This window comes from Alexandromys fortis, unplaced genomic scaffold, assembly GCF_014885135.2.
Source record: "Alexandromys fortis isolate MF-2015 unplaced genomic scaffold, M_Fortis_MF-2015_v1.1 scaffold_13, whole genome shotgun sequence".
Taxonomy (NCBI): Eukaryota; Metazoa; Chordata; class Mammalia; order Rodentia; family Cricetidae; genus Alexandromys; species Alexandromys fortis.
This window is the reverse complement of record NW_026067908.1, coordinates 9,706,522-9,733,996: the sequence shown is the minus strand read 5'-3', so window position 1 is coordinate 9,733,996 and position 27,475 is coordinate 9,706,522. Positions and strand designations below refer to the sequence as shown.

The window sequence follows — 27,475 nt, the reverse complement described above, 5'->3', positions numbered from 1 at the left end:
ATGTGTTTCCATCACTTTAGAGGAGAGTGGCTCAGAAGCTGAAGGAAAACTGAAGGGATCTGACAAAATTTAATTTCAGATATTTTCTAAGGAACTTCTTGCTACTTAGAAGCAAGGAACTCTGTGTTGAACAACAGACGTACTTATCATTTGTCATACTGGGAACATGAAAATTAAATAAATTAAAAACAGACGATTAAAAAGTCACAGATGAGTTTTTTACGAAGAAAGAATAGTCTAGAAAAATAGCCCTATGTTATTTATAGAAAATGATAGCTCTTCTCTTTTCAAAATGGAACTGTAATTTCTTAGCACTGTTTGTAGATCTGGTGTTGGGCAGACACAGTTTGAGGGAGATGTGGGGAAGTTTGTGTTCTAAGGGTTCATTCACAAACTTTGTCTGTGCTGGGAAGGGAATCTGGCCGTTTCCCCTGGGAACATTATTTCTAGGTAGACTCTGTAACAAGGCTTTCTTGTGAAGACAGATTATTAAAGAAAAATAGGATCTCTGTCCAGGAGACGTGAGAACTCACTTGTCTTTGAAATAGCACTCCGGTTTGTAAATTCTCCGCTGCCTTTGGAGAATTAAATTGGTGAGGTAAATAAATTCATTTCCTTTCAGTCCTGCAAGTCCCTGGACCATGATTTCATTCAGGATCCATTTTACCTTCGTACTGAAACAGTTAACTGGGTAAGGTGATAGGGAGGCTCCAAGACTCTCAGGCTGTGGAGCTCTGAGTTAGGACAAATACCTCTCCCCTTAGTAGTGGTTTATTCTTAGAAACAGAAGTATGTCCATCTTCTCCCATTGACCTCAGCAGTATAGAAAGAGTTTTATTTTTCCGAGAGGAGCTAGTTGCTGGTCAATACTGTAGCCAAGCTGTAGGAGGCTGGTCTAGAATCTATCACACAATCTTGAGAACTTAAAGTGGAAAGATGGTCTGGGAGTCTTATGTGTCATTCTCATTTCACAGAAGAGAGTTGAAATGATGTCACAAGGCCAGTCATACAGACAAGATGAAAGTTGAGGTTCAATTGCTGTGTCATGGATACCCGTAGCATGCCAGAAGCAGCTCCCATATGGAATTCAGACATTGAAAACCTACCTACCCTGAATTCTCCAACTGTCCCATCAGCTGTCACCTCAACATATCAGTTCCAGTCCTTGGCTTGTCCAGTCACCAGGCTTAGCCCTACCCTTATGACTGCCTTTATAGAAGGCCACATCTGCCTTTCTTAGTCTTTCAGAGCCTTAAACAAGTGGGCCCTTCATAAGTATTTTTTGATGACAGCAATAATTGCCTTAGTCAGTGTGGTAAGGCCCTCCCTTGCGGAGGAAAACCAGTGGTGGTTGCTAAGCAACATTTAAAAGGTCTAGATTGGTTTCTGACCCTGGATGGCCTCCATTTGTATACTTCATCATGTGTATTTTATGGTTACCTTGGGATGACTTTGGGAAACTTTGTTTTTGGTGTGCGTCGCCCTGCTTTTGATCAAAAGATCATAGGAGAATCCATGTAGGCATGGGTAAAGGGGAGATGACATTCCTCTGTTTGCTTGCATGAGTACACCGAGCCCTTCTGTAAAGACAAAGAAGGTGTGTAGTTTACTCAGTCCCATGGCTGAAAACCACCATCTTCTACCAAACAGACTGATGTACCATGTATCCCAACAGGATCCTCTGGCGAAGGGAAGTTATAGGGCGAAAGAGGATAGGGAGAGGTATCTTGCCATATATGATGGTTTTCCAATCTGTTCGCATCTCCTGAGCAGAGCAGCCAACCACGGCACTTAAGGAGCCCTCTTCGCCCTCTTTAGACTGTTGCCTATGGACTAGCCAAGGTATCCTAACAAACCTGGCTATTCTACTAGAATGAAAGTTGACTAAAACCATAGAAGGATTCTTTGTTTGACCATTTGCTTTATCACCCCCCCCCCCCATGCACACACACTTTGCCTGGCAATTTCAGATATTCCATTAATGTTTGATCAAAACATGACAGAATGCCTTTATTGGAGTAGTATAAGCCTAGTCAACTCCAAAATGTTTGCAAATATTTCATAGAAACCAAAATGAGGGCAACTGCTTGACTATTATATTTGGTTAAGTCTTGTGCATGGGGGGAAAATAGCTACAGAAGAAATTGTCCGTCTCTAAGCCATTATGTAAGATATTTTTACTATAGTTTAAGCAAAATTTGTTTCTTTTCTAAAGGCCAGCAGACCAATCAGCACTTATAAATCTGTCTTTTCTAACCTCTCCATCTTCAGGCAGGGCTGGTTTTGTGACTTGAAGGTGAGAGGCCATTGTGACAGTTATATCTTTAAAAAAAAAAATAACTTGAAATTTATGCAATTCACCTGGAGTTCCAAATTGCACTGAGGTTCAACATGTCAGCCTACGAAGCAGAAACGATTGACTCAGAGATGTCTGGTTACTTGTGAAAACACACACATACGCAAGCAGGGCTACCCAGAAAGAGACAGGTTGTGTCTCAGAGGACAGCCTGTGGTACAGGGAGCCAACATGCAGAGACCCAGATTCGGTCTGGCTTCACCTCAAAAGGCAGCTCTCTGGGAGAAGCAGTGGTTTGACCTGAGTCTTAGATCCCTGAAGTGAAGCTATTGTCAGATACAGGATGCTCATTTGGAAGGGGAATGCCTCACAGGAAAGAGAGCCAATTACAAGTTCAGGCTGTTGCCATGGTGCTTTGCTGATCCTTCAACGTGCAGCACAGGAACTCCCTGGAAGGCTAGGGATATAGGGGCCTAGGGGAGTGTGGGGGCGGGAGGGGGGAGTGGAGCTTGCTTGGTCAGGGCTTCCCACTGCCTGTGCTGTAATGCTGACCAGGAGAGACTGGCAGGGGAGCCAGGAAAAGAATGACATTTTCAACACTAAAATGAAACTAAAATAATTTTAACTGCGAAACGTTCCTAACATGAAATATAAGACGTAGCAGCACTAAAATATCGAATAAGCATAACTCCAAATAACTCCTTGTTCGTTCAGCAAATGTTATCTCCTATTTCCTAATGTACTTGAGAATCCTACGTGGAAAGGAAAGGTTAGATGAATTTAATCCATTTGCTGAATATGACCTAATAAGCATAATAATGAACTGGCTGAGTGCAGAAAATGGCACATTTCGGGTGAAATACTTTTTGCGTCAAACGAATTCATTCTCTCCTCCTTCATTTTACTGTGAAAAGAGGCTACGTGCATCAGCATCCCAGTTGGTGGGCAAATAATGTTCCCAAAGCAGGTTAAAAAGAAATTCTTCTATACTGGAAGCCGAGTCAGATAACGGCTACAGTTCCAACCTTTTCCAATTTTTTTTTTTAAAATTCTCAGAGCCAATTAATCAAATGTACGTTCACTTGGAAGCGATTACAATAGCTGAGCACTGTGTCAGGCTGCTTCTGCAGAGGGCTGGCTGTCTGCAGAGGAAGAGAGAGTTAAAGAACACCTAGCTGGAACGGGGGGAGGGTAGGACCTCGGATTTACTTAAATATTCATGGGGCTTCCTCCATTTTAATCTTCTCCTTTTTAAAAGATGGCTGTTTCCCAGGCAGACAGCTCCCGGGGGAAAGAGATTCCCTGCTCCCTGGCAGAGTTGGACTAGCGTAGGGTGGGAACCCCTCCGGGCATCAGGACTGCTGACTGATGGACTGCTTCAAGCCGGCCAGCTGAATACATTTGGACCGGCGCTCGTTCCTTAGTACAATTCCTGGTTTCGTGACTCTCTTCTGCCTGCAGTGCACAGGCTTCTTGCAGGAATACCATGTGACTGAAGATGGGTTTGCCGTGGCTTAGGAAACACCGCTCATTTGCAAGGCTTTGTCTTTTCTAAGTTTTGGTTTTCTAACCACTGGATCTGCCTCGTTTTTTTGCTGATCCTCTGGGGATTGTTCTCCTAGAACTGAATTCTTTCAAAGGGATTTGTGGACTGTGGCGTGAAGAGCCTCCAAAATGCCTGAGGCAAACTATTTGTTATCTGTATCTTGGGGTTATATCAAGGTGGGTCGATTTGATTGTGTTCTGTGTCTTTGGTAGAATACGATGCTTTGCCATCTGTCTGTTTTCTGTGGAGTAGAAAGCATTGGCAGTGGCTGAGTTTGTGTATACATTTAATCCACTGGGGCGTCTTATGAAATAAAGGCATGTTTTATTGTATGGTTTTAATGTACGTAATATGTTTCAATTCTGCTTTCTCTCAACTGTTTTAAAAGGATGCTTCCCCCTCCCTTCCGTTTTCCATTAAACTTTTCACTTAATTTGCTCTCACTGAATATGTTATCGCTTCAAATATTTGGGGGTATAGTTCCAATTTTTAAAAGTAGCAATATTGTCAAGTCATTATTTTGATATCAAATCATTTTGATCTGCATTAAAATTCCTTTCCCTGAGTTTGCAAGCTCAAAAGAAATCGGTGATCTTAAGGAAATTTGAAAACATGTTTGTTTTTGTTTTACAGTGGTGTTGGAATGGTTTCAAACCGAGGGGACATTCTGATGGGCAGCGTAGCTTTTGTTAGTCTCATGAGATGTGGCTGTATAGTCTCTTGGTTCCTAGAAAGTAAAGTTGGAAAATACAGTGATCAATTGCTCTTTCCTAGGTCCTTAATACTTTTTCTTTTCTCTCTGAACAGTTCAAAAGGATGCTGAACCGGGAGCTGACACACCTCTCGGAGATGAGCAGATCAGGGAACCAGGTGTCGGAATACATTTCAAACACGTTCTTAGGTAAGACGCTAACAGGAACCCCACTGAGCTTCTGCAGGGCGAATTTCTACAACCAGCCAAGGGTATCCTTGTGAATTGGGAAAGTGGTTAAGCACAGAAAACAAATCCATCCAAGCTAAGAGCAAAAGCCAACCTCTAAAGGAAAACAATAAGCCCAGGAAGGTAGTATTTTTGAAATGATAGTACCTGTTGTATAGAGCAGGTTGTTATGGGTTGATTGCATCTGCATAACTGCACATTACTGTACCCCTCACTATAGGGACCTGCAGAGCAGCTGACAGCCCAATACCCAAACCCAGAAGCTGCTCTATCAGCATCTCTAAAATCAGATTTTTTTTTCTAGTCTTCCAGTAACTAGGTTTTGAGGTATTTTCTAAGGGATGTGCTACCTCCACAGAGTCCAGGAAAGGGCATTCTGGAAATAATTTGACTGTTGCTTTGCTAGATGTGTGTGTGTGTGTGTGTGTGTGTGTGTGTGTGTGTGTGTGTGCACGCGCACGCACGCGTGCACAAGGAGGTGTTCCACGTCTAAGAAACCTTGTCTTCTCTAAGCCACACCACTGTCTTTTCATTCTGATCCCTGACTGCTCTCTGACATTATGTGGACGGTATTTAACACATAACACCGGTCATAGGTTTCCAGAGGCACTCTTCAATTGTTCCCTGGGCCTTGTTTGACTCTTAGGAATTTCTGATCTCAGGCTGAGGGGTAACTTTTGTATCGTGAACCTATCGTGCCTGTTTTAATTTAATAAGGCCTGCAGAATCGGGGGCATGTGTACCTCAAAACCACATGGGAAGCCTCTAGATCCTGATCCTGCTGGCTCTGAAACATCCTCGCCTCTGTAGCTCCATTTTTTTTTTCCAAGGAAATGACCCATTCTTGCAGCTGAGCATCCCAGCTTCCTTTTTGGCACAGCCTCTTATTAAATGAGCATTTGCCTTGCTACCTTCCAGAACACAGTCCGCCTGCAGCTTTGTTTAAAAAGCAGGTCCCATTTCTTTCACTTGGATGCAGTTCCCCTCGACAGCACAGCAGTGGGCTTTCTCATGGGTCCAGCATGACTGTGCTGCCCCTGGTCATCCAGCGGATCCCGTAAACTGCGCGTCAGCTGCAGAGGCCATCCTCACCACTGCCACGTGTGGGTGCCTTCCAACACCTGCTGTCCCCAGCTGCAGTTGCAACAACCTTTGACAGAGAACAAAGGGGAGGAATTTTTACACATACCCAGTCTTCCAGAGGTGGCTAGAACCTAAGCAAAGAGGAGGCATAACCCCTAATCCTTTCCTTCCCCGGGCTTTCCCCTCTATCTCTGAACACAGGAATCCTCCCCTCTGTGTCTCAGATACATATCTTGGTTCATGAAAATTTCAGTTATTTTCCATAAGCTGGGCACTGTTTTCAGGACACTTGACCGGTATTGACAACAGAGAGAAGAGTGAAATCAGAGCTTCGTTTCCAGACACATAGCTTTTATAATCCCGGGCCTTCTGTGGGTTAGAGCTTCCCTTAAATCTCTGAGCCCTTGGTGAGGTCAGAATGGAAGCAGGCTTCCCAGTGTCCCTCTGAGGACCACTTGCTAAGGGTCAGAAAGATATTTTATTCTCCTAAGTAATTAAAAAAAATCAGCAGTATCTATCAAGAAGAAGAGCTGATAAGTTTTTAGTTTCAATCTTTCCATCCTAAGACTAGACAAATACCTATCCTTCCATGAATAATCTATTTGGTATCTAGGCACACTCCATCAGGAAAATTTAGCTTCTCTTTGTTCAAAAAACTAAATTATCCAGAGAAAATATTCAAGAAGAGTTACTGAAATGCCAGTCCTTTGTGTTAGAAGGGTAGTGTGTGTGTGCGTGTGTGTGTGTGTGTGCTCGCATGTATGCATGCGCACATGCACATGTGCACTGCAAGCACACACACATTTGGATGTGTACATGGCAAATGAGAAGATTCTTAGAAAAACACAGGAAAAAGATGCAAACACAAGAGGCATCAGCTGCTTCATGTGAAGTCTGAGAACCCCAGCAGAGATGCAATCCTCCTCCTCTCCCAACTTTGGCCCTGTGAGTCTGTCACAGGGCGAGTTGTTCCGCAGCTCCCCTCAGACATACTTGACCCTCTGTCACAAGCCCCAGACATGCAATTTGTACAGAAAAATCAAAGCTTGCTTCTGAACTGCAAATGCAGGGTCTAGGACTCTTGGCCCTGTCTGAGGGGGAAGGGAGTGTCCCTGAAGGCCCAGAAGCCCTCCGCATAAAAAACTGTCATTATCTGGTGGGGACCCTCGTGATACATTTCCTCATTTTACAGGAAACAGAATTGAAGTTAAGAAAAATAAAGTAATCTAACCAAAGTCACTTGGCTAATATTTTTTCTGAGGCAGAGCTGCCTCTCTGGGGGTTTAGAAGTAAATACCAGCTATTATCCCTCCATAATAGAAATTCTTAAGAGCATATGGAGTAGGATCCCATCTGTGGGCGTGGTATAGATACTATTCTAGAGGTTTTTTTCTTTAGAAATCAGGATGGCTGGAAATAAAAATAAGGGATTAACAGTTTCTAGTTATAGAAAAGGCTTTGTTCTGACCATGGCAGTCATCACAGAACAAGAGGAGATGACCATCTCATTTGAAGTGGAATTTAGAGTATCCAATCTCAAGAGAACTGAATAGGATATAGATGGAGACCACACATATAAAGCAAGATTTTTACAGGTTGTATTAAAAACCAGTTAATATTTTTACAGGTAAAGAACATTTTCTTTTTGAATTTACTTAACATCTCAACTCAAAAGCTAAAACTTTTAATGTTTGAGGAAAAGAATTTCAGAATTTTCGTGATCATAGGATGCTGGACTCTAGCAAAGAAAATACTTCAAATTATACCACTAGCAGTGTTTGGAGAAGACCAGTTTCTGTATTCGCGTGATTGTTTTTGCGCGTGCATTGCAGTAGCCAACAGTGTCCCCATCACAGTCTGCCCACTAGAAGTGTTAATGCACTGAGGGTTTCTTGCCATTTTTGAGTCTCTGCTTAGGTTGTTTCCACAGTGGGCTGGCTCCATGCTCACCAGAGGAAATTCCGAATAGGGAAGCCTGTCACTTGTTCCAGTGCTTGCATAGGGGAACACCCATGAATGTCACTGGTACCCCTGTGGCTACTGCTCCTCTTTATTGCCGAGTTCCAGACAGAGCAGTTGTCCTGCTCAATTACTTACGGGTGCAAGGGAACCTTTAATTAACCCAAACCAGGAAAGCTGCTGGTTCCACTAGAGATGCTCCAATCTGCAGAGGCACCGGGGAACCTAAAACCCTTTGCCCCAAATGTGAAAAATGGTAGTTGGGAAAAGGGAGGGGTGTTGTGACCTTTCATTTTCACAAGAAGTGGTAGTTATTAGCAATGAAATGACAGAGAGAAAGAGAGGAAAGGAATTTCAAAATTAAAATAACATAGAGTTTCCACACCAGCCACTGTGTGGCAGGAAAAAGATTTTTAACAGAAACCCAAGGCCTGGACCCTGGGCTATTAGGCCACTGTGTACAAAGTAGTTAAAGAAGAAATAACTGTTCCGTAGGTTGTCCCTTGAGTTTGGACAAGTTGCTGACTTCATCTGAGAAGCCAGTGTGGGATTGTTATTTGTTCCCAAATCTACTTCTGATCATCAAGACAGCAGGGGAATTTTATCTGAAAGTGTTAAGTTAGTAGAGTTAGGTGGGGCCCATAGATTTGTAATTTTTTTCAAATTTCTTCAGTGCTGTTTGATACTGAATAGTTTGGAAACCTCTAAACTAATAGAAATGACTAAAAATCCTCCTCCAATCAGAAGTCACAGGCTTCTGAGCACCCTGAGGCCTTTCAGGGGCGCTGGGGATAGAAAATGCTAGATTCCCCCCCAACAGCCGGGTGGTAAGCTGTGCGTGAAGCCAGTGCTTTCTTGCTTTGCTTTGATGGCATGTCTCCAGGGCCTGTCAGCAGACAGATGCCCCCGAGGAGGACGCACGAGTGTGCCATCATCTGCAGGAGGCTAAAAGCAAATCCCAGCATGCCCTATGGAAGCCTGCCATTTTCAAATGGGGATGTTCTTGCCGTGCTGATTTTCGCTGTGACAAGCAAAGACAGATAAGGGCACTTTTGAGAGCCGAGTTAACTATTTCAGCCACAGGTTCCATTGAGTTCAAGGGTGAAGTGAGGCAGTCATGGAACCAGTCATTGCCTTTGGGCACCCACAGGCATCCTCGTAGCAGGACAGAGGTGATAAGCCCTCATGAGCACCCAGCATTCATCTTCCTACAAAGGGAAATACAGTATTTTATAGTTAATAACAATCCACAGAAAATATTCTGCATGTAGGTAGACACTTATTTTTACTAATACTTGTTCTATGGCTACCTTGTAAATATAAAAGAAAACTAGCTGAGATGGTTATCAATAGTTAATAAACATAAACATCTTAAGAACTAAAGTGCCTATTATGGATGAGAGGCCTTATTATTTATAAGCAAAATTAATAGGCACAAAACATGAGGAAATCAAATTATGGTATTGTTCCAAACCTCAAATGGTAATGAACTAAAGCTTTAGAGTAATTACTTGAAGGTTATGAAACCATCTGTTTTTCTAACATTTATACTCTTATTTAAACTGAGCCTAGTTGAAACCATATGAATTCTTACATGGGCAAAAAGAATAGAAATACAATAAAAAGAGCAGGGCATAGTTTGCTTTTGTTAAACTAGGTATGTGTTTTACAATGAACCTATTGTTTGTTTTAAGATGGGGGCTCATGTAGCCTAGGCTAGCCTCAAATTCATCTTGTAGGTCTTTGAACCCTTGTCTTTCTGCCTCTGCCTCCTCTGTGCTGGGATTATAGGCCCATGCCACTCCATCCACTAATAAACATTTTATATTTATTTATTTATTTATTTGTTTTTTTAGTTTTTGGGTTTTCAAGACAGGTTTTCTCTGTGTAGCCTTGGCTGTCCTGGAACTCGCTGTAGACCAGGCTGGCCTCAAACTCACAATGATCTACCTGCTTATGCTTCCCAAGTGATGAACATTTTATATACAAAAATACATTACTCACGTTAATGAATCATCTGTATATAAGTATTGATTCTCCACTTTAAAAATATGAGTGTGATTCTAGGCAGCACTGAAAACAGAAGAACTGGCAAGGGTCTTAACTCTGCCACTTGTTAGATAAGTTCCCTGGTCCACTGGGCCTCAGTTTACTTCTGCAAGAACATGGAACGGCTCATATGTCTCCCCTGCTTCACAGGACCATCTGCAGGTCTAGAGAGGTCATGCTCCAAGAGTTCTGTATGAAATTGAAGCCCCAGTACACATGGTTCATGTTGTTCTGGATATCACTGTCTGCTCACTGGCACATGTGTGCTCAAAAGCATGTTCCCTGTTCTGTTGCAGACAAGCAGAATGATGTGGAAATCCCATCTCCCACCCAGAAGGATAGGGAGAAGAAGAAAAAGCAGCAGCTCATGACCCAGATAAGCGGAGTGAAGAAACTAATGCATAGCTCAAGCTTGAACAACACAAGCATCTCACGCTTCGGAGTCAACACAGAAAATGAAGATCATCTAGCCAAGGTGTGCATGAGATGAGCACGTGTGCATGCAGCTCCCCACTGCTCTCTCTCTCTCTCTCTCTCTCTCTCTCTCTCTCTCTCTCTCTCTCTCTCTCTCTCTCTCTCACACACACACACACACACACACACTCACACACATACACTCATGCCCACTTCATTCACCATTTAGAAAAGAGGGATCGCATATGTTTAATGGTTGAGTTTTAGGGAGAGGAAGTTGCTGTAGCCTCTTAGTCCATTGTGGGAGCACCTACCTGAAGTCCTTCTGTACTGAAAGCCGGTTCCTTTTTCCTGGGTATAGGCTCAGTAATGCAGGGTTCCTTGTGGATACAGCATCCTGCTGTGGGAGACACAGAAAGTCCTAGGGAAAGCTGGCGGGCTGGGCTGCATTGTCCCAGAGGACACTGGGAAAAAGGATGTCAGGCACGAGCAGGGATGTCTGCCATGATTGACAGGGCTAAGGATAACATGAGGAGCAGTGACAGTGCTGACCCATACACCAAGCACAGTCAGGGGGGAAGGGCCAGAAAATGTCCATTCCTCCTGTTGGAGGCTACACAGGTGCTGCTAGTTTCCTTGCTAGCCTGGTCAAAAGGTAAAGCAAGTGTTCCTCTGAACAAAACTTCTTCCATGAGACCTGAAAGCTACCATTAGAGAAAAATTAATTAAACATCAGGTCAGTCCCATGGGCTGTTATTCAAAATAAAATAAATTACTCCCCCAAGCAGATAATTTTAGGAATACTCCCACAATAAAGGTCTGAACAATATTTATTACAGGTCTGTGTGTGGTCCATTCACCCTAAGATATAACCCATACCAGGCCGTTAATGCTAAGTCAGGAGTGAGCTCTACACACTCTGAGTATCCCTGACGTGACTTCAGGGATAATGAGCAAAGGGTGGACACAGTTATGCAGTTGTTGCTGATGGGCCATCGAGGAGCAAGGAGACAGACAGAGGGCTGGGACCAGCAGCCTGGGCTCATTTGAGATGACTTTGAAAGCAGCATCAGTTGAACACTCATGTTTGGCGAGTGTGGGCCAACAACTATTTTATAAATGCAAACCCACTTGGGTATTTCTTCACAAAAGAATGTGCAGAAACCTGCAGTTACCTCATAGAAGATACCCAGCCCACCATTCCGACTCTTATGCAACCAGACACTCTAAACAGAGGCATGAAAAGACTCAACCACCAATTTCCCCCCAAATCTCTCAAAATATTTTAAATCATTAAAAAAAAATAAAACTGTTATTCTTAAATCCCTCTCATTTTGATTGCAGGAGCTGGAAGACCTGAACAAATGGGGCCTTAACATTTTCAACGTGGCTGGGTACTCACACAATCGACCCCTCACGTGCATCATGTATGCTATATTCCAGGTGAGGAAGGCGGGGCAAACACTGGTAATCCAGGAGCACAGCTCTTTATATTTTACATCCCAGGTTATTTTTATAACACCCCCCCCCATTTTTTGGACATCCACTTATTCATGATTATCCATTTTACTCCATAGGAAAGAGACCTTCTAAAGACCTTCAAAATCTCCTCCGACACCTTTGTAACCTACATGATGACTTTGGAGGACCATTACCATTCTGATGTGGCCTATCACAACAGCCTGCATGCTGCCGATGTGGCCCAGTCAACGCACGTTCTCCTTTCTACGCCAGCATTGGATGTGAGTAGTTACTATCTGTTTTGTAAACCTACCCATCCCATTTTTAAAAGTACTATAAATGTGCAGTACATTTATAAAAATGATCAATTGAATGACCCTGAGTACTGGAACTCTTCTTTTTTTGTTGATAGTATGGCATTTACCAGTTTGGGTTGGTTATAAAAATAGGTTAGCATATCCACTTTCCCCATTTTTCAGTATCAATGTAATGTTCTATGTTCCATCTTTTCCAACTGAAGATTATTTAATTTTCAGATGAGGACTTGGAACCATAATTTATTTTCATCATATTCCTAGTAAGGGATGCAGTGCACCTCAAAGCATCTTCTTTAGTGTCTGTCATACAATACACATACATGTATTACTCATCTGAATTGCCCAATATGTACTCATCCCAGGCCCCAAGGAGGATAAAATGTATACGTGATCTGAAATGTTCTGTGTAGTCTCTGTTTTGGTTAAACTCTGGCCATCAAGAGACTCATTTTCCTAGGAATTCAAAGTAGTAACTGAGAATCAAGAGCAGATGGAAGCCAAGCAAGAGAAATTGCTCCTCATACCCATACTGTGGAGATGTCTATGATTCTTCCCTTTATAAATCATGGTTTCTCATGGGCTACTATAATTGGTAATATGGTAACATGCTACCTCTGGGCAGACGACCATAGGGAGTAACCAGGTACTTCCAAACTGTAGTGCCTGCTGAAAGAAAGGACCAGCCAAGTCTTGGCCAGCCCGTTTGGTAGACTCAGTTTGGGAGGTAGAGAAAGACTAAACTCTTTGCTTGACTTGGTCTAAAAAAAGAGATCTAAGACAGTGCGCTAAAGTGAGATGAAACTAGGAGTGTATAATCCTCCTAAGGGGGAGGTATTACTTTTACACTCATGAAGTAGGGTAGCACTATTTCCCTAGTTATAGATAACTATTGTTTGTCTATAAATTAGCTATGAGTGTTGCAGACTTAGAAAGAGGAGTATGGACTTCTTGGTGTGCAGTAGGATTGGACTGTGGAGGAGAGGCAGAAAGAGGGCCAGCATTTGAATAACAGAAGAGAGAGGCTTAAGAACCAGCAGCATTGCATGCCAAAGAAGAACTAGGTTCAAATTGCATGGGAGAGGAGGACAAAGAGGCTGTCATGGCAGTGTGAAGGAGTGAAGGGTGTGACACTGGGCTTCATTTCCTAGAAATTACTTGGATGCTTGCCTGCAGTAAAATTGCAGAGGATATGTGGATGGATTACTGATTGCAAGATGCCCTGTGGCCTCACCATAAAATAAACTTTGACAACTATTTTATCACTTGTCTTCCAAAGCTAGAGTTTAGCCTCTTCCATCCCTGGTTACTTAGTTATCTATGAAGGTTGTTATCTGCCACCTTCCCAGAGCCAGGGTGACTTGCTTCTCTGAGTGGTTACATAATCACCATACTGCCATAAATCCAAGACACCAACTACAGGCATACACACGTACCATCAAAATTGCTCTAATGACTTACCAAACCACAGCCTCTATGAGACCAAGATGGAATGAGCTCCGGCCATCATCCTCCTCACATCAGAGGTTACAGGGTGATAAACAGAGTCTTATCCTTAATTAAATCAACATCCTGAACTGCTGCATAAATCTGCAGTGCCTCTCCCCACAAGAGTGAAATGTGGTCCTTGGAGCAGAGGAAACTGATTGAAGAGGGAGACAGGAACATTGGCGGTAGAGCTAATGGGCTCTTTTGTCCCCACAGGCTGTCTTCACAGACCTGGAAATCCTGGCTGCCATTTTTGCAGCTGCCATCCACGATGTTGATCATCCCGGAGTCTCCAACCAGTTTCTCATCAACACAAGTGAGTCCACCACTTCACGGTCATTCCAGACCTTTCTGTGATTCACTGCAGCTCTTTTTCCTCCTAATGTTTTCATTATGGGTAATAACAAGGGCAATAATGAGGTAATCCTTCCATCCCATGAAAATTGCCCAGGCCTTTCCTGGATACTGTGTCTAGCTTGTCAACACAGTGCTAGAGGTGCATGGAGAAAGGGTCAGGGGCAAGCTATTAAAAAAAAAAAGCTCAAAAGTTTAGAAAACTACAATATGGAAAGAAAGAACAACAGATTTGGAGTTGCCCACCAAAGATAAGAAAACTTGGGGACTGTGACTCTCAGTCTTCTTTGAGGTTAACACACACACACAACAGAGTAAGTCATTAGAGTCCCTCTGTTTTGGAAGACAGGCAGAGATGCTGGGCTTGATTGTGACAGCCTTCATATAGAAGCAACATTCCCTGAGGGACACTGGGTAGGTCTCTACAGTTCAGGAGGAAGAGTCATAAAAAGGTCCACACGTTCTCGTCCATCTACACTGCCTTGACTTCAGACTGGCGTGCAGCCAAGGGAAGGGCCTCACTTGAGCAGCCTCAGGATCTATAGCTATCCCCAGGACTTTATCATGCTCAAAGCATCTGATTTCCATGTTATTGAAAGCTCATTGTCTCAGTTAATGCTCCATATATATGTGCTGAAAGATCAAACACATTTTCTTTTGATGGTGCTGGTTATCCCGTTATGATCATGATTGGTATCTAGTGCTGGCAGTTTTATAAAAGTGCTATCTGACCTTCTGTTGTCCATTTTTGTCTTTATGTTCAAAGTATCTGAGTATCCCAAGCTAGGGGTCACATTGTTTTTCCTTTTCATTTTTAATATCTTATTCTTCTATTGAAAAATATCAACCACAAACTTTGGATACCTGTTTCTTTGCATGGATTAATTTAGTCAGTTTGGCATGTTGATCATTTCTTTCACAAGAGAAAAATAGCTACATACAGTACTGAGACATATAGAGCATGTAAATCTATGCCTTTGACTACAAGGTTAGCAAAGCAAGGGGGTTTAAATGACTTCAGAGAAAGCTATGGTCTCTGAGGGAGAGACGACTAGTGTGCACTAAGAATGTACTGCATTACTTGGCTATTATTCTTGCTTAAGATAAAGCATGATTTAATGAGTTTGATGACAGGATTCCTGTGTATGGTCAAAATAGAGAAAGAGCAGAACTGAAGTTGTAGTTTGGGTCCCTAAGCATTGAAGCTTCTGATACAGAAACTCAGAAGACAGAAAATTCAATATTAACGTTGTTGAGAAAAATATTCATGCTTAGCTGTCATATTTATACATCCAAAGGCTACATTATTGGGGTAAAATAAGATTTTATGTCGACACATTATCGTTTCTGAAAATCCAAGCTCACAATTGTTGGAGGTTGGGAGTATATATGAAAGTGAGCATAGTTTGAAAATCTTAATACATTTGACAATGCTTCAAAGCATTTTTTTTATCTTATTTCTTTTCAAAATGCAACATTCATGAAGACTTAAAGGAAATTGTAAGCTGAAATGAAAACATAGTTTATCTGATATCAAATTATTCATCACATATGAAAGAGAAAAAAGTCCTTTGGGGAGGAATTTTTAGAAAGAGAAAACTCATGTACTAATATCTCCTAGAATTGCTTTTTGCTCTGCTTTCCTAGTATGTAATGACCTATGGATGATAGCTCTTGAAACAATTTAAAAAGAGATAGATCTAATTTCGCATTGAAGTAACAGCAGTGTTTGGCTTCTACAATTTTATTGCATTTTTATTTTTGTCATTTTTCCTTATTAGATTCGGAACTCGCTTTGATGTATAACGACGAGTCTGTGTTGGAGAACCACCACCTCGCTGTGGGATTCAAACTGCTACAGGAAGAACACTGCGACATCTTCCAGAATCTTAGCAAGAAGCAACGCCAGACGCTCAGGAAAATGGTCATTGACATGGTAAGATGCTAGCCCGTGGTCATCACTTACATTTGCCATTTTCTCTCAGAGAATGACTTGATTGAGTGTCCTAATTCTGTCTCTACCCCAGGTGTTAGCAACGGACATGTCTAAACATATGAGCCTGCTGGCAGACCTCAAAACGATGGTAGAAACTAAAAAAGTGACAAGCTCGGGGGTTCTCCTTCTGGACAACTATACTGACCGGATACAGGTACCTAATGTTTAACATGAAACAAAGCCAGACAAAGGCAAGCAGCATCTAGCAAAAAGAAGATAGTAATTTGGTTAGCTGGATGACCTAGTCCTATAGTATGATACCTTTGGCATTCTTTTAATGCAAGTTAAGAAAATAGAGTTTAACTCTTCATTGAATTGCTTAGTTCTAAAATCAAGTTGCAATGTCTGTGTGTTATAGGACGTATGTGACTATTGGTCCCCAAAGCTCACATCTGAATATAAATTCCACCAACTGGAAGTTCGTTAGGTCTGTTTTGGCTAAACAAATTGTCATCAGCTGGTCTTTTTCCGCACATGGAAAATCTCAAAGTAATTACTTTGGGTCATTCTTTGCATTCTTTCCAAACTGGGGAAAGAAATGTTAGCAGAATTTGGCTCCTAATACCCCTTCCAGTTTTTAAACTTAAAAACTGTCAGTTTAGGAAAATATACATGCTTCTTTTGGGGGTTCTAATGGTAAATAACCAACCCTGGCCAGCACCATTGAAATACTGCTCTTTAGATGGGTGGATTGTAATTATATTTGACTAAAATGTTCTTGGTACAGAGTGTACTAGGGTGAGAGGGATAAGATGTTCTGGTGGTATTTATACTTAGTTTTATGGGATTTTCCACAACTTGATCATTTCAGGTCCTTCGTAACATGGTACACTGTGCAGACCTGAGCAACCCCACCAAGTCCTTGGAATTGTATCGGCAATGGACTGATCGCATCATGGAGGAGTTTTTCCAACAGGGAGACAAAGAACGGGAGAGAGGAATGGAGATTAGCCCAATGTGTGATAAACATACAGCTTCTGTGGAAAAATCCCAGGTATCTATCTATACTGAGAATTTTTTTCAATGTTTTTATGAGCTGTACCAATGGTACAACTGGAGAGTTCTAGCTAAATCCTTTCTTTTAGCTAGTGTGTGTGTGTGTGTGTGTGTGTGTGTGTGTGTGAAAAATTACAATTACACATTTAATTCCACTATACTCCTCATTCGTCTTCCCCATGCATGGTCTCACGGGTGGGGGATTAGGCAAAGTTTACTATTGTCTATGACCTTATCAGAGCTGGTGTACACTCCATCCCACTGCCTAGGTTTCTCCCAGTCCCTCTCCATCTAGGAGTTCAACTCCTCATCTCTGCTCTCCCTTCTGTAGCTCTCTCCTTAGACAAACACAGTGTCACCATTACCAAAGATGATAAAAACAAACAAACAAAAAAGTCTTGGCAGTAAAATGGAAAGTATCTTCCCAGTGTAAGGCACAGGAAAAAAAAAAAACCAAATAAACAACTGTCCTTTTGATCCATTTTGTGAACTTCTTAGAGACCCAGCTGCCCTCTCCATCATGTGGAGACATCTCTCCAAGTACCATTTGTCACCGTCCACACTGCTACTTCCTTCACGGGCTCTGTTAAACTTTGTATGCTCAACCCGGCAAAAAGACTTCTCACTAGAAGTTCTTAGGATTTGCAGAGTTTTCTCATCCCATAACCCAAGGAATAAAAAGCTAGCAATGACCTTTCATGAAAGTCTGAAGCATTTCTTACTAAAAGTAAAGCAAACAAAGAGAGGAAACGCCTGCACTGTGTTATGTTAACTCACGTTCGCTCATTGCTGTGAGTCTGTTTCTAGGCCCTGGAAAACACTTTGAAAATGGCCTCTAAAAATCCATTAAACCATACGTAAAGAGATAAGATAGAAAAAGGAGTGGGTAGGAGCAAAGTAATATCTGAGTCATGCAGCCAAAGTCTTGTAATCAAGGCAGATCAGAGCTGTCATGACTTTATGATCTTGCTCATTAAGTTAGGAAAGAACCATTAAATGGTATACAATACACACATACACACACACAACCATACACACGCATGCATTCATACCCCCCACACACACACATAGACTCACACGCACATACCCATGTACACAAACACATACACATGGAGTGGTAGGGGCAGAGCCTACATATGAGCGAAGTTCTTACATATACAATCTGAATACATTAAACGACTGGCCACATGCCATGGTATCACACAGTCATGATAGAGGAAGGTTTCTGGCAGAGTGAAAAGCTAGCAACAACACAATGTCCCAAAGAGACTCTAGCTCATCTCCCTCTTGATCCCAAACTCAGCATCTCTGCAGCCCCACCCCCACCATGACAGGGGAATTCCATTCCCTCATGCAATGGTGCCCGTTCTCTCTCTACCTGCCCCAATTGCCAATGTTTCCTGTTTGTCTGAGAGGGAGGTCAGTTTCAGGTCGCTCAGCTAGCTCCTGCAGGATGTATAGCTCCCGCATAAAGCCCAGCAAAGCCCCAGCCTTGGATTTTATGCTCTTGCACACGAGCAAAAGGAACTGCTTGATTGTTCTTATTTTCCTTCTTTCTACGGATGGAAATGACTGTGTGCACTATGGATCCTAAACAATAGCAGCCATACCCCACAGAGGAGGTATTTGCTTGTTTAGGGTTTGAATTGTTTTCAAGTATTTTGTTATTACTATTATTGTTGTTGTTGTTTTGTGTGAAATAATCCTCTTGCAAAGGCTTAAGAAGTTCCAGAAGAGTGGAAGGAAGGTTGGCTTCTGTCATTTGGGGGCAGAGGCATATTTTAGAGTTATCAGAGAGAGAATGTTGATTCAGAACACTTCAGATTTAGGGCTTTCTTCAGAAAATGACTCAGAGAGTCCAAGTAGTGACAAAGTCATTCCAAGTTGCATCCAGACTTAGCTGGCAGACGTGAAAGGAAAAACAGTACGTCGCAGGGAGACGAATACAGGCCTTGGAATCAGACAAGTGGAGACTAGGTTCCACATTAACCACTTATGAGCTACATGACCTCAGGACCATGTTTAGTCTCTGAGACTCTCAATGTCCTCCTTTGTAAACAGCAGGCAACAATACATTGCAAGATTGAGGGACATTTGCCCATATTGTATGTAGAACAGGACCTAAGATATAGCAAATGCTCAAATAAACGAATCTCTTACTATTGGTTCCCTTAGGTTAGTCTTGACCCAGAAACCACGACAATATGCGAGGTTCTCAAAGGCCCATGCAGTAAAGGATGTGTGGTCCTCTTTTCCTCCAGGTTGGTTTCATTGACTACATTGTCCATCCCCTGTGGGAGACCTGGGCAGACCTGGTTCAGCCGGATGCTCAAGACATTCTGGACACACTAGAAGACAACAGGAACTGGTACCAGAGTATGATTCCCCAGAGCCCCTCCCCACCCCTGGACGAGAGGAGCAGAGACTGCCAGGGTCTTATGGAGAAGTTTCAATTTGAACTGACCCTTGAAGAAGAGGATTCTGAAGGACCAGAAAAGGAAGGAGAAGGCCACAGCTACTTCGGTAGCACAAAGACACTTTGTGTGATCGATCCCGAGAGCAGGGGTTCCCTGGAAGAGACTGACATTGACATTGCGACAGAAGACAAGTCCCCGGTCGACACATAATCTCCTTGTATGTGGAGATGGACATTCCACCTTTGACAAGCATGCCAGCTGAGTGGTAGGGCCTGCCTACCATGGCCATGGCCTGCCCAGGACAAAGGCCTCCTGGCCTTTTCCAGTTACTTGAGTTTGGAGCCAGAATGCGAGGCCGTGAAGCAAATAGCCCTTCCGTGCTGCCTTGCCTTGCCCGCAAGCTTGGCGGAGCCCCGCAGCTGTATGTGGTAGTGAGGCCAGTTCCCATCACAGCGAAACGGCTTGAAAGCAGAGGCCACCAAGCTGAGAGAATGCTCTGCACTAGGTGTTGGGAGGCCGTCCCAACAGGCGACTGAACTTACTAACAACTTCATTTCTAAATCTCACCCACCCCGTTGTCTGCCGACCTGTGTGCCTTTTTTGTACAACGTTTTCGTGTCTTTGAAACGCCTGTTGACTATCTAGAGTTTAGCACCAACCTCTGCACAGACACGTGTTTAAATTTGACACAAACAGTTTTTGAGTCTTTCTGGAAAAAAAAAAAAACAAAAACAGAAGGAAAGAAAACAGTCTCCCTTCTTTCTTGGGCAATATCTTTGGCTCTCCTCCAGTTAACTTTGGCAAACAGACAGGACAGATGCACTTCTAAGCACACGCCACTTCTTCTTTCTCTTTGTCCAGTCAGACTCCACAGCGGTCCCCTGCAACTTCGATGTTTGCCTGCCTGGAGTAATTTTCCGCTGTGAAATTCCTCTGCTTTGCTGTAAACTGATGGAGAAGGCTGAACAAACCAAGGAGCCCCGGGGGAAGCTGTGGTGTTTGCTATCCGTCTATGTAGTGCCCAGTCACATAGGCCATGTGTGCTGCTGTGCCCCAGCCTCCATGCCTCTGTGACTCGCACGTCTCCTGCTGTCCCTTCCCTCCCACCTCTCGTCACTCGAGTATATGACTTTCAACTTACTGCTGCCGTCTTCGTCTTGCACTGCCTTCCTGCACTAACACTCCTCTCTACTCCTGTTTATAACCGTGTATTTATTACATCGTGTACATATTGTAATGTTTTGTAAGTTATTAATTTATATATCTAACATTGCCTGCCAATGGTGGTGTTAAATTTGTGTAGAAAACTCTGCCTAAGAGTTGCAACCTTTTCTTGTAATGTTTTGTATTGTGTATTATATAATCCAAACATTGCTTAAGAGAAACATGAAGCCTCAGTTAGCAACGAGGACAGGAATGGACATTGTTCCAAGGGTCTGCCCTTTCCTTGTCTGAGTCCCTAATTCTGCCCAACCCTTTGATGAGCTGGTTTTGCAAACAGGATTCTCACATTCGATACTAAATGGTTTATACTGAGGTTTATTTTGTACAGTTTGATAGGGGCTAGGAGCACTGGGATGCAGTTTTTACCCATGTTCTATCCGAGTCTCTGTACGCACGAGTTGGGTTGTCCCAGGGCTCTGCTCTAACTGTGGCTTTGGTTCTAAAAACACAACACTACATTTGCTCACAGATGATACTGAGGGTTCCCAGACTACTGACTTGGAAGAGCTAGCCTCCATACTGCTCACAGGCAGGGGAGACACGTTCAAATTCATCACGAAAGGAAACAATATGACAATGTGAATTTTTATCGTAGAATGTGAAGTGATGTCATAAAGTATACAAATGTGAAGCATCTGATAACACTTGTTAGGCCTCTTCCTGGTGTCAGTTTCAGTTTGTAAACTATGTGTCATGCTTCAGTTCAGCCTTGTGACATCAGTTAAAGAAAATGGCACACACGTGCATGACCCATGGGTTCGTATGTCTGTAACACTGCGTTGCTCCAGGTAGACATTATATTGTTTTCAAAAGTTTCTCACAATGTATGTTATAATATTATTACTATTATATATTGTGTTCAGATGCATTCTTAAGAGACTTTTATATGAGCTGAATAAACAAAAGCATGAATAGACTAGATTGTAGGTCCATTCATTGCGCGGTCAGTTCTAATACATTAAAGCAGGCTTTCTTTTTCTTCCTCTTCTTGACTTCACCAAAAAGCAAACCACTTTGCTCATCTGAATCACGACTGAAGTTTCAGATTCTCCGTGTCCAAAATGTCCTGAGGCTCAAACGTAACATTTTCTTCTCAGTCCATGTTCAGGAAGGAGGGTGGCAGAGGCTAACAAACAAAACCACTTTGTTCATTTTGAACCATTTCCTTCTCCCTCTTTAGAATTCTGGAGAATTTAGTATGTTAGGTAAATAAAGCCATCCTCTGCTGGGCTCAGTCTGCTGGGACAATGACTCAGAATCATGGTACATTAGTTTACTGCAAAGAAGCCTGTTGATGCATTGACACACGGGAAATCTGGGGTGATTCCAAAAGAGCCACCTTAGACCATAGACCTCAGAACACACAGAGATGCTCACAGCCACCCCAGTAGTCTGTCTAGTCTTTTGTTGGTAGGTTACATTGTTCTGGAAAGAAATCTTTAAGTGTTATAAAGTCTTAAAGTCATCATTTAGAAATAAGTCATCATGAGTGTGTGTGTCTGTGTGTGCAGGTGTGTGTATGTGTGTCTGTGTATATATATGTATATATATGTGTATGCATGTGTGTGCATATGTGTGTATGAGTGATTTGTGTATATATGTGTGTGTATGTTTGTGTCTGTGTGGGTTGTGTGTGTGTCTGTGTGTATGCATGTGTACACGTGTGTATGCACATGTATGTATGAGTGTGTATGTGTGTGAGTGTGTTTGTATCTGTGTTTATACATGTGTGTGCACCTGTGTGTATGCATGTGTGTGCGTATGCATGTGTGTGCGTATGCATGTGTGTGCACCTGTGTGTGTGCGTATGCATGCGTGTGCACATGTGTGTGAGTAGACGTGACACAGAATGGGTGGGTGGTTTTTACTAACTTAGCCACAGAGAAGTGGCCTGTGTTCCAGTAAAGCACCCGCTTTGGGAGAATTCCCTCAGTAAGAGGAAATGACTGACTTTCTTTAGAAACTCAGAAGCTGGCCTGTGGGTTCTAGCCAGGCCTTCTCCACCACCCGATTTTTGACCAGATATTTCCATCTGACACAATGACAAAGGTGAATTGGTTACAAGAGTTTATATACAAATCATAACTGATAGCTATAGTTATAAACACTATCTATTCTGTTCTCTACTGATGGTGTCCTTAGCACGGAAAATGTACATGTTCATAATACCGTTCGGGCTCTGTTCTCCTTGAGACTCCTAACAAAAATGACCTTTACTGGAGGCCTACACCCGCTTTTAATTCTCCCCAGGTGACAGTATTGGTGGAATAGTGCAGGGAGCCATTGCCTCAGGCCCTAAGCCGTGTTGGCCTGGGGCCATCAGTGTTCATTGTGAACCCTCCATAGTGTGCTCGGGTGATGACTTTTCTGCAGTAATTTTAGCTGTGTCCTAGTTCTATTTTCCCACTGACTTCTCATTAATTTCTCCTTGTTTTAAAATGTATTTATTTATATTTTATGTGTCCCAGTAGTTTGTCTTCACATATGTCTGTACACTAGATACATATCTGGTACCCAGAGAGCCAGAAGAAGGCATCAGATACTCTGGGACAGGAGTTACAGACACTTGTGAGTCATCATGTTGGGTGCTGAGAACTGGACTCAGGCCTTCTGGAAGAACCGCCAATGCTCTCAACAGTAGAGCTATCTCTCCAGCCCCACACCTAACCGCTTGGCCAGTTGGGACGCCACAGTCTCATTAATGTCCTACACAGAAATTTCAAGAACAACAGGCCAGAATTTAGCTGTCTAAACCAACGGTAACTTTTGAGGGCAAGAACCGCACTGGGTGCCTTCTCCTCTGTTCTCATGTTCTTGGCATCATACGTTTGTTGAGTGACTCTAGCTAGTGACGACTGTAAGACTCTAGTTAGCAGGCGGCCATGAGGAATGTTCACTCCGGGCGCTCTCTCCAGCTCCCAATTTCCCTTGGGTACAATGACCTTTCTTTTCAGATTCATTTCCTCACTCAAACCTGAACACTTGGAAGAGAAGGAGTGCTCAGAGATGGTTATTGAACCAATTTCACAATTTCACAGTAGAGAAAGCTCTTATTGAAATAGCTCTTGAAGTATATCCACCTCCTTGGATTTCTTGGGCGTAAAGAATGCAGGACACTGAGGAAAGCGGGATTTGAAAATCTTATGTCCATCTTTGTCCCTTTCCTTGATCCTCCCTAACCATGGGCGTATGTGTACTAATATTCCTGACTCCTAATTGTCTCATCATTAAATTAAACTAACAGACAGCTGCAGGTAGAGTCAGATAGAAGATTACATACAGTGGGTGATCAACAAAACTTTTTTATCTCGTTATATTACCTATCCATATATGAAGGGGTAAATATTAAAATACGTTTGAAATATCACCTTTGACTTTGAAAAGCACAAGTCAAAACAACATTTTAGTTAACTTGGGGAGAAGTCATGAACTCAAATGTCAGGTAACATAGCCTTTCTGCATGTGTTTCCTGGTTCCAAGAGGACAGATGCCTTCATAGATACGGATAGGCTCATGGAATTGGGAGGGTATGGAAATCATAATACCTGTCTCTTCCAACAGCACGAATACATCCAAAAACATGCCTTATCAAAAGCATCCAGTGGTAAAGAACTGAGCATCATTCTTTCCCAATATCTCACATACGGGTTTCTATGATAGAAGCCATTGCCGTCCTGTAGCACCTTCACTGACCTCTTCCTTCCTATCCGCACCCAAATAATGCATGCGTCCTAGCTTAATTTCTACTCCTGTGATAAAAACACCTTGACAAAGACAGCTTAGGGGAGAAAGGGTTTAATTGGCTCAAAATACCATCACCGTGGGTAAATTAAGGCAGCCAAAACTTGAAACAGCTAGTTGTAACCACAGTCAAGAGCAAAGAGAACATGAATGCATGCCTGTTTGCATCCCATTTACTTTTCCCTTTTTCATACAGTCCAGGGTTCAAACCATGGGACTGGTACCACCACTTTTAGACTGGTTCTTCCAACATCAGTGAACATAATCAAGACAATTCCTCACAGACGTACCAACAGGCCAACCTGATCTAGACAGGCCGACCTGATCTAGACAATCCCTCAATGAGTCTCTCTTCCCAGGTGACTCTACATCGTCGTGTCAAGTTGATAATTAAAAATAACCATCCCAGCACGAAATTCCTATCCTAAGTTCCTGTTCAACTTGGAAATAAGACTTTCAATGTTCCCCTAAGTTACCAGAAACTGCTATAGGACCCCAGGGTCTCAGTTTCCTCATCAGTATACCAGAGTTAATAATAATAATGTTCTTATCTTGTGGTTATCAAGAGAATCAAATGATAGAATAATGTTTGAGCTACAGTGTGTATGAATGAATGCGAATTTCACGTAAGGAGAGGTAGCATGTTTTCCAAGCTGTAGATTTTGCAGCCATGTTTAATGTGATTTGCTTTGACAGTTCTGATCACTTCATGCTGAACTTACCCATACTGACAGGAGCAGAGTCACAGAACCAAGAGTGTATCTCGTTTCTCAAAGAATAGTATGACTCTTGCCCGTCTTTGTTGCTAGCACTGCCTCACAGCTGAGGTAGTGTTCATTTGGGGGCCCTCATTGACTCTCCTAGATGATTCATAGGTGCACACAGGCCAGCAAAGCTTTCCACAACTTTTCCCATAAACTAAATCTTTTCCATCCTTGTACAATCGAGTTTCTGAAACTTGTTGCAAAATGTATACTTCCCTGCTGTGTTTCATCCAAATATTCAGCATGCATTCCCACACGAGCACTACCTTTGTGAACTTAGGATGGGCCCTTACCTGGTGGGTCTTCAGTTTTCTTTTCTATAGAAGGGATTCATGCAATCTATAGATTATTTAGAATGATTAAGCAAAGATTCTGGCACATTCCAAGTGTGTAGCAAGTAAAACTAAAATTAATACCCTATTCTCATGGCTAAATAAGATAACATACAGAAAAAAAATATCTTCATATTACCAATTGTTATTAATTTTAGCCCAAAATTATCTTGGAGTGTGATTCTGTTCATTCAGGTGCCATGTCCTCCTTAGCATTCGTGAGCTTCATCTTTGATACTAAAGCACTGAATATCTTCATTTGCATTGTGAACAAAAGTGGTCATCAGGACAGGACAAGGAAAGGAGTCGTTGTTACCACTGTCTTCCAGATCATCTCTGATCTCTTAAGCAGTGCTCTGTAGACAAGGGAATTGGAAGCAACTGCAAGTTGAGCGAGGCAACACACCACATTTATGTAGACCTGGTTGACGGCATTACACAAAAAAATAAGTTCGAATTCTTTACTGAAATGAAGTCAGACCATCTCCAAAACATTCATTCCTTGCTGCTATCTACTAATCCTAACTACCAGACAAGAGGTCACATTGCAGGCAAACTTCTGTTTGTTGCTTCCTTCCCTGGCTACATGTTCATAATCTGTTCAGAATTTGCCGTGTGACTTATGTCTTGTCTGGTAATCTTTAGCGCTTGACTTTGGAGAGTAAGATAACATTTGCCTACCACACACTTATTATTTATGTTGTGTTCTCCCTCATGTCTCAAAGGTCCTAAAACATGATAGTAATATAAAAGATGAGCAAATCCTTTTCACATCCTGGGAAATCATGTGTCTAGAGACACAGCGTCACTTATATGACAGAAGGGCTCCTGAAATGCTTCTTGCTCTGTTAAGTTCATGGATCAGGTAAACACGGCTGTGTGTTCTCAGGAAGAGCAGGGACGGAGTACAGAAGGGCCTGTCTACTAATCCTCATGCATCTTCAGCACCTATCGTCGAATATATCAGCAAACACACACTTAGTCTACAGAGTCAGAAAGGGGGATGGGCTCCTTCATGCCCATCATGTAATATCATCACGTAAATGCTATGATTCGATGATAATTGAGCAGAAGAGTCCTTGTCTGTTAGGGTTCTTCTATCAGCTGAAATCAGTCAGTGTGCAGAATTCCTCTTTTCTGAGTCCGGGTTCCTTTCTACAGCAGAGTCTTTTCATCTGCAGTCAAGTCTGGTAGACCAAAGAATGTTCTATGGGTTTCCACATGATAAAGAAAGTGGGAGTGATATATTTATTTTTTGTGGCTGACTTTAGGAAAAGGTATTCTGGTTTGCATGGCCCACTCTGGCAAGAGGAATTCCAGTTTCTAAAGCTGCCTGGAATGGGAGGAGGTGTGCAGAGAACGAGGTGGTGAATTAAGCTCAGATACGAAGTTCACTTCTCAAGCCTTCATGTTGGAGTATGGTTTTCTAATCCCAAACAGGCCTGTAACATAGGAACTATGCTAAGACACACGTCTGTTCTGCATCTCGTGCACTGAACGATATGGGAAAACAGGTGCGTGAACAAAACACTTCAGCAACAGTATAAGAAGTACAAAGGGAAAGGGCCAGAGGAAAGCGCCTAACTCTATAGAGACCAGGGAGCAGTGCTCAGAGAGCATTCCTCATATTAGGTCTGGTTGAGCCCTCTTATAAGTGTGAGAAGGCTCAGAGACCCCAGAAGACCAGAGAGATGGCTCAGAAGTTTAGCACAATCGTTGTCTTCTTATAGAGGACCCAGGTTCAATTCCCATACCCAAATGGTGACTCACAACCATCCTTGAGAATCTGATACCTTCTTCTGGCCTCATTGAAATATGCTCATTTCTACCCACGATAGAACCCTGATATCCTATGAGATAAACTCTCCAATTTCCGCTCCCACAAAAAGAGCTAGGTGTTCTACTATTGTGCTTCTCATGTACCTTTCTGTAGGATGTCTCATGTGACACAGAACCCCAGGGGACATCCTAGGAAGAGAGTACAGTGAGAAGAAGGGTAAGCACAGGACTAGTCTTAGAGTACCACGAGGACTTTGAGTCTTGAGGAGTCTACATAGCCTGGAACTCACTCTGTAGACCAGGTTGGCCTTAAACTCAGACA

General features: G+C 42.6%; 1 protein-coding gene across 1 annotated transcript in view; it reads left to right on the top strand.

Moving 5' to 3' along the window:
• Positions 1–21,458, top strand: part of LOC126497969 (cAMP-specific 3',5'-cyclic phosphodiesterase 4B) — a 37,554-nt gene extending 16,096 nt beyond the window's left edge. The window contains exons 2-10 of the mRNA XM_050136264.1: positions 4,650–4,743; positions 10,170–10,348; positions 11,632–11,730; positions 11,865–12,029; positions 13,767–13,866; positions 15,686–15,840; positions 15,932–16,054; positions 16,712–16,894; positions 19,158–21,458. Of these exons, the coding sequence (XP_049992221.1) occupies positions 4,650–4,743; positions 10,170–10,348; positions 11,632–11,730; positions 11,865–12,029; positions 13,767–13,866; positions 15,686–15,840; positions 15,932–16,054; positions 16,712–16,894; positions 19,158–19,523 (1,464 nt within the window). The 3' untranslated portion in view covers positions 19,524–21,458. The remainder of the gene's footprint in view (positions 1–4,649; positions 4,744–10,169; positions 10,349–11,631; positions 11,731–11,864; positions 12,030–13,766; positions 13,867–15,685; positions 15,841–15,931; positions 16,055–16,711; positions 16,895–19,157) is intronic.
• The last annotated feature ends 6,017 nt before the right edge of the window (positions 21,459–27,475 follow it).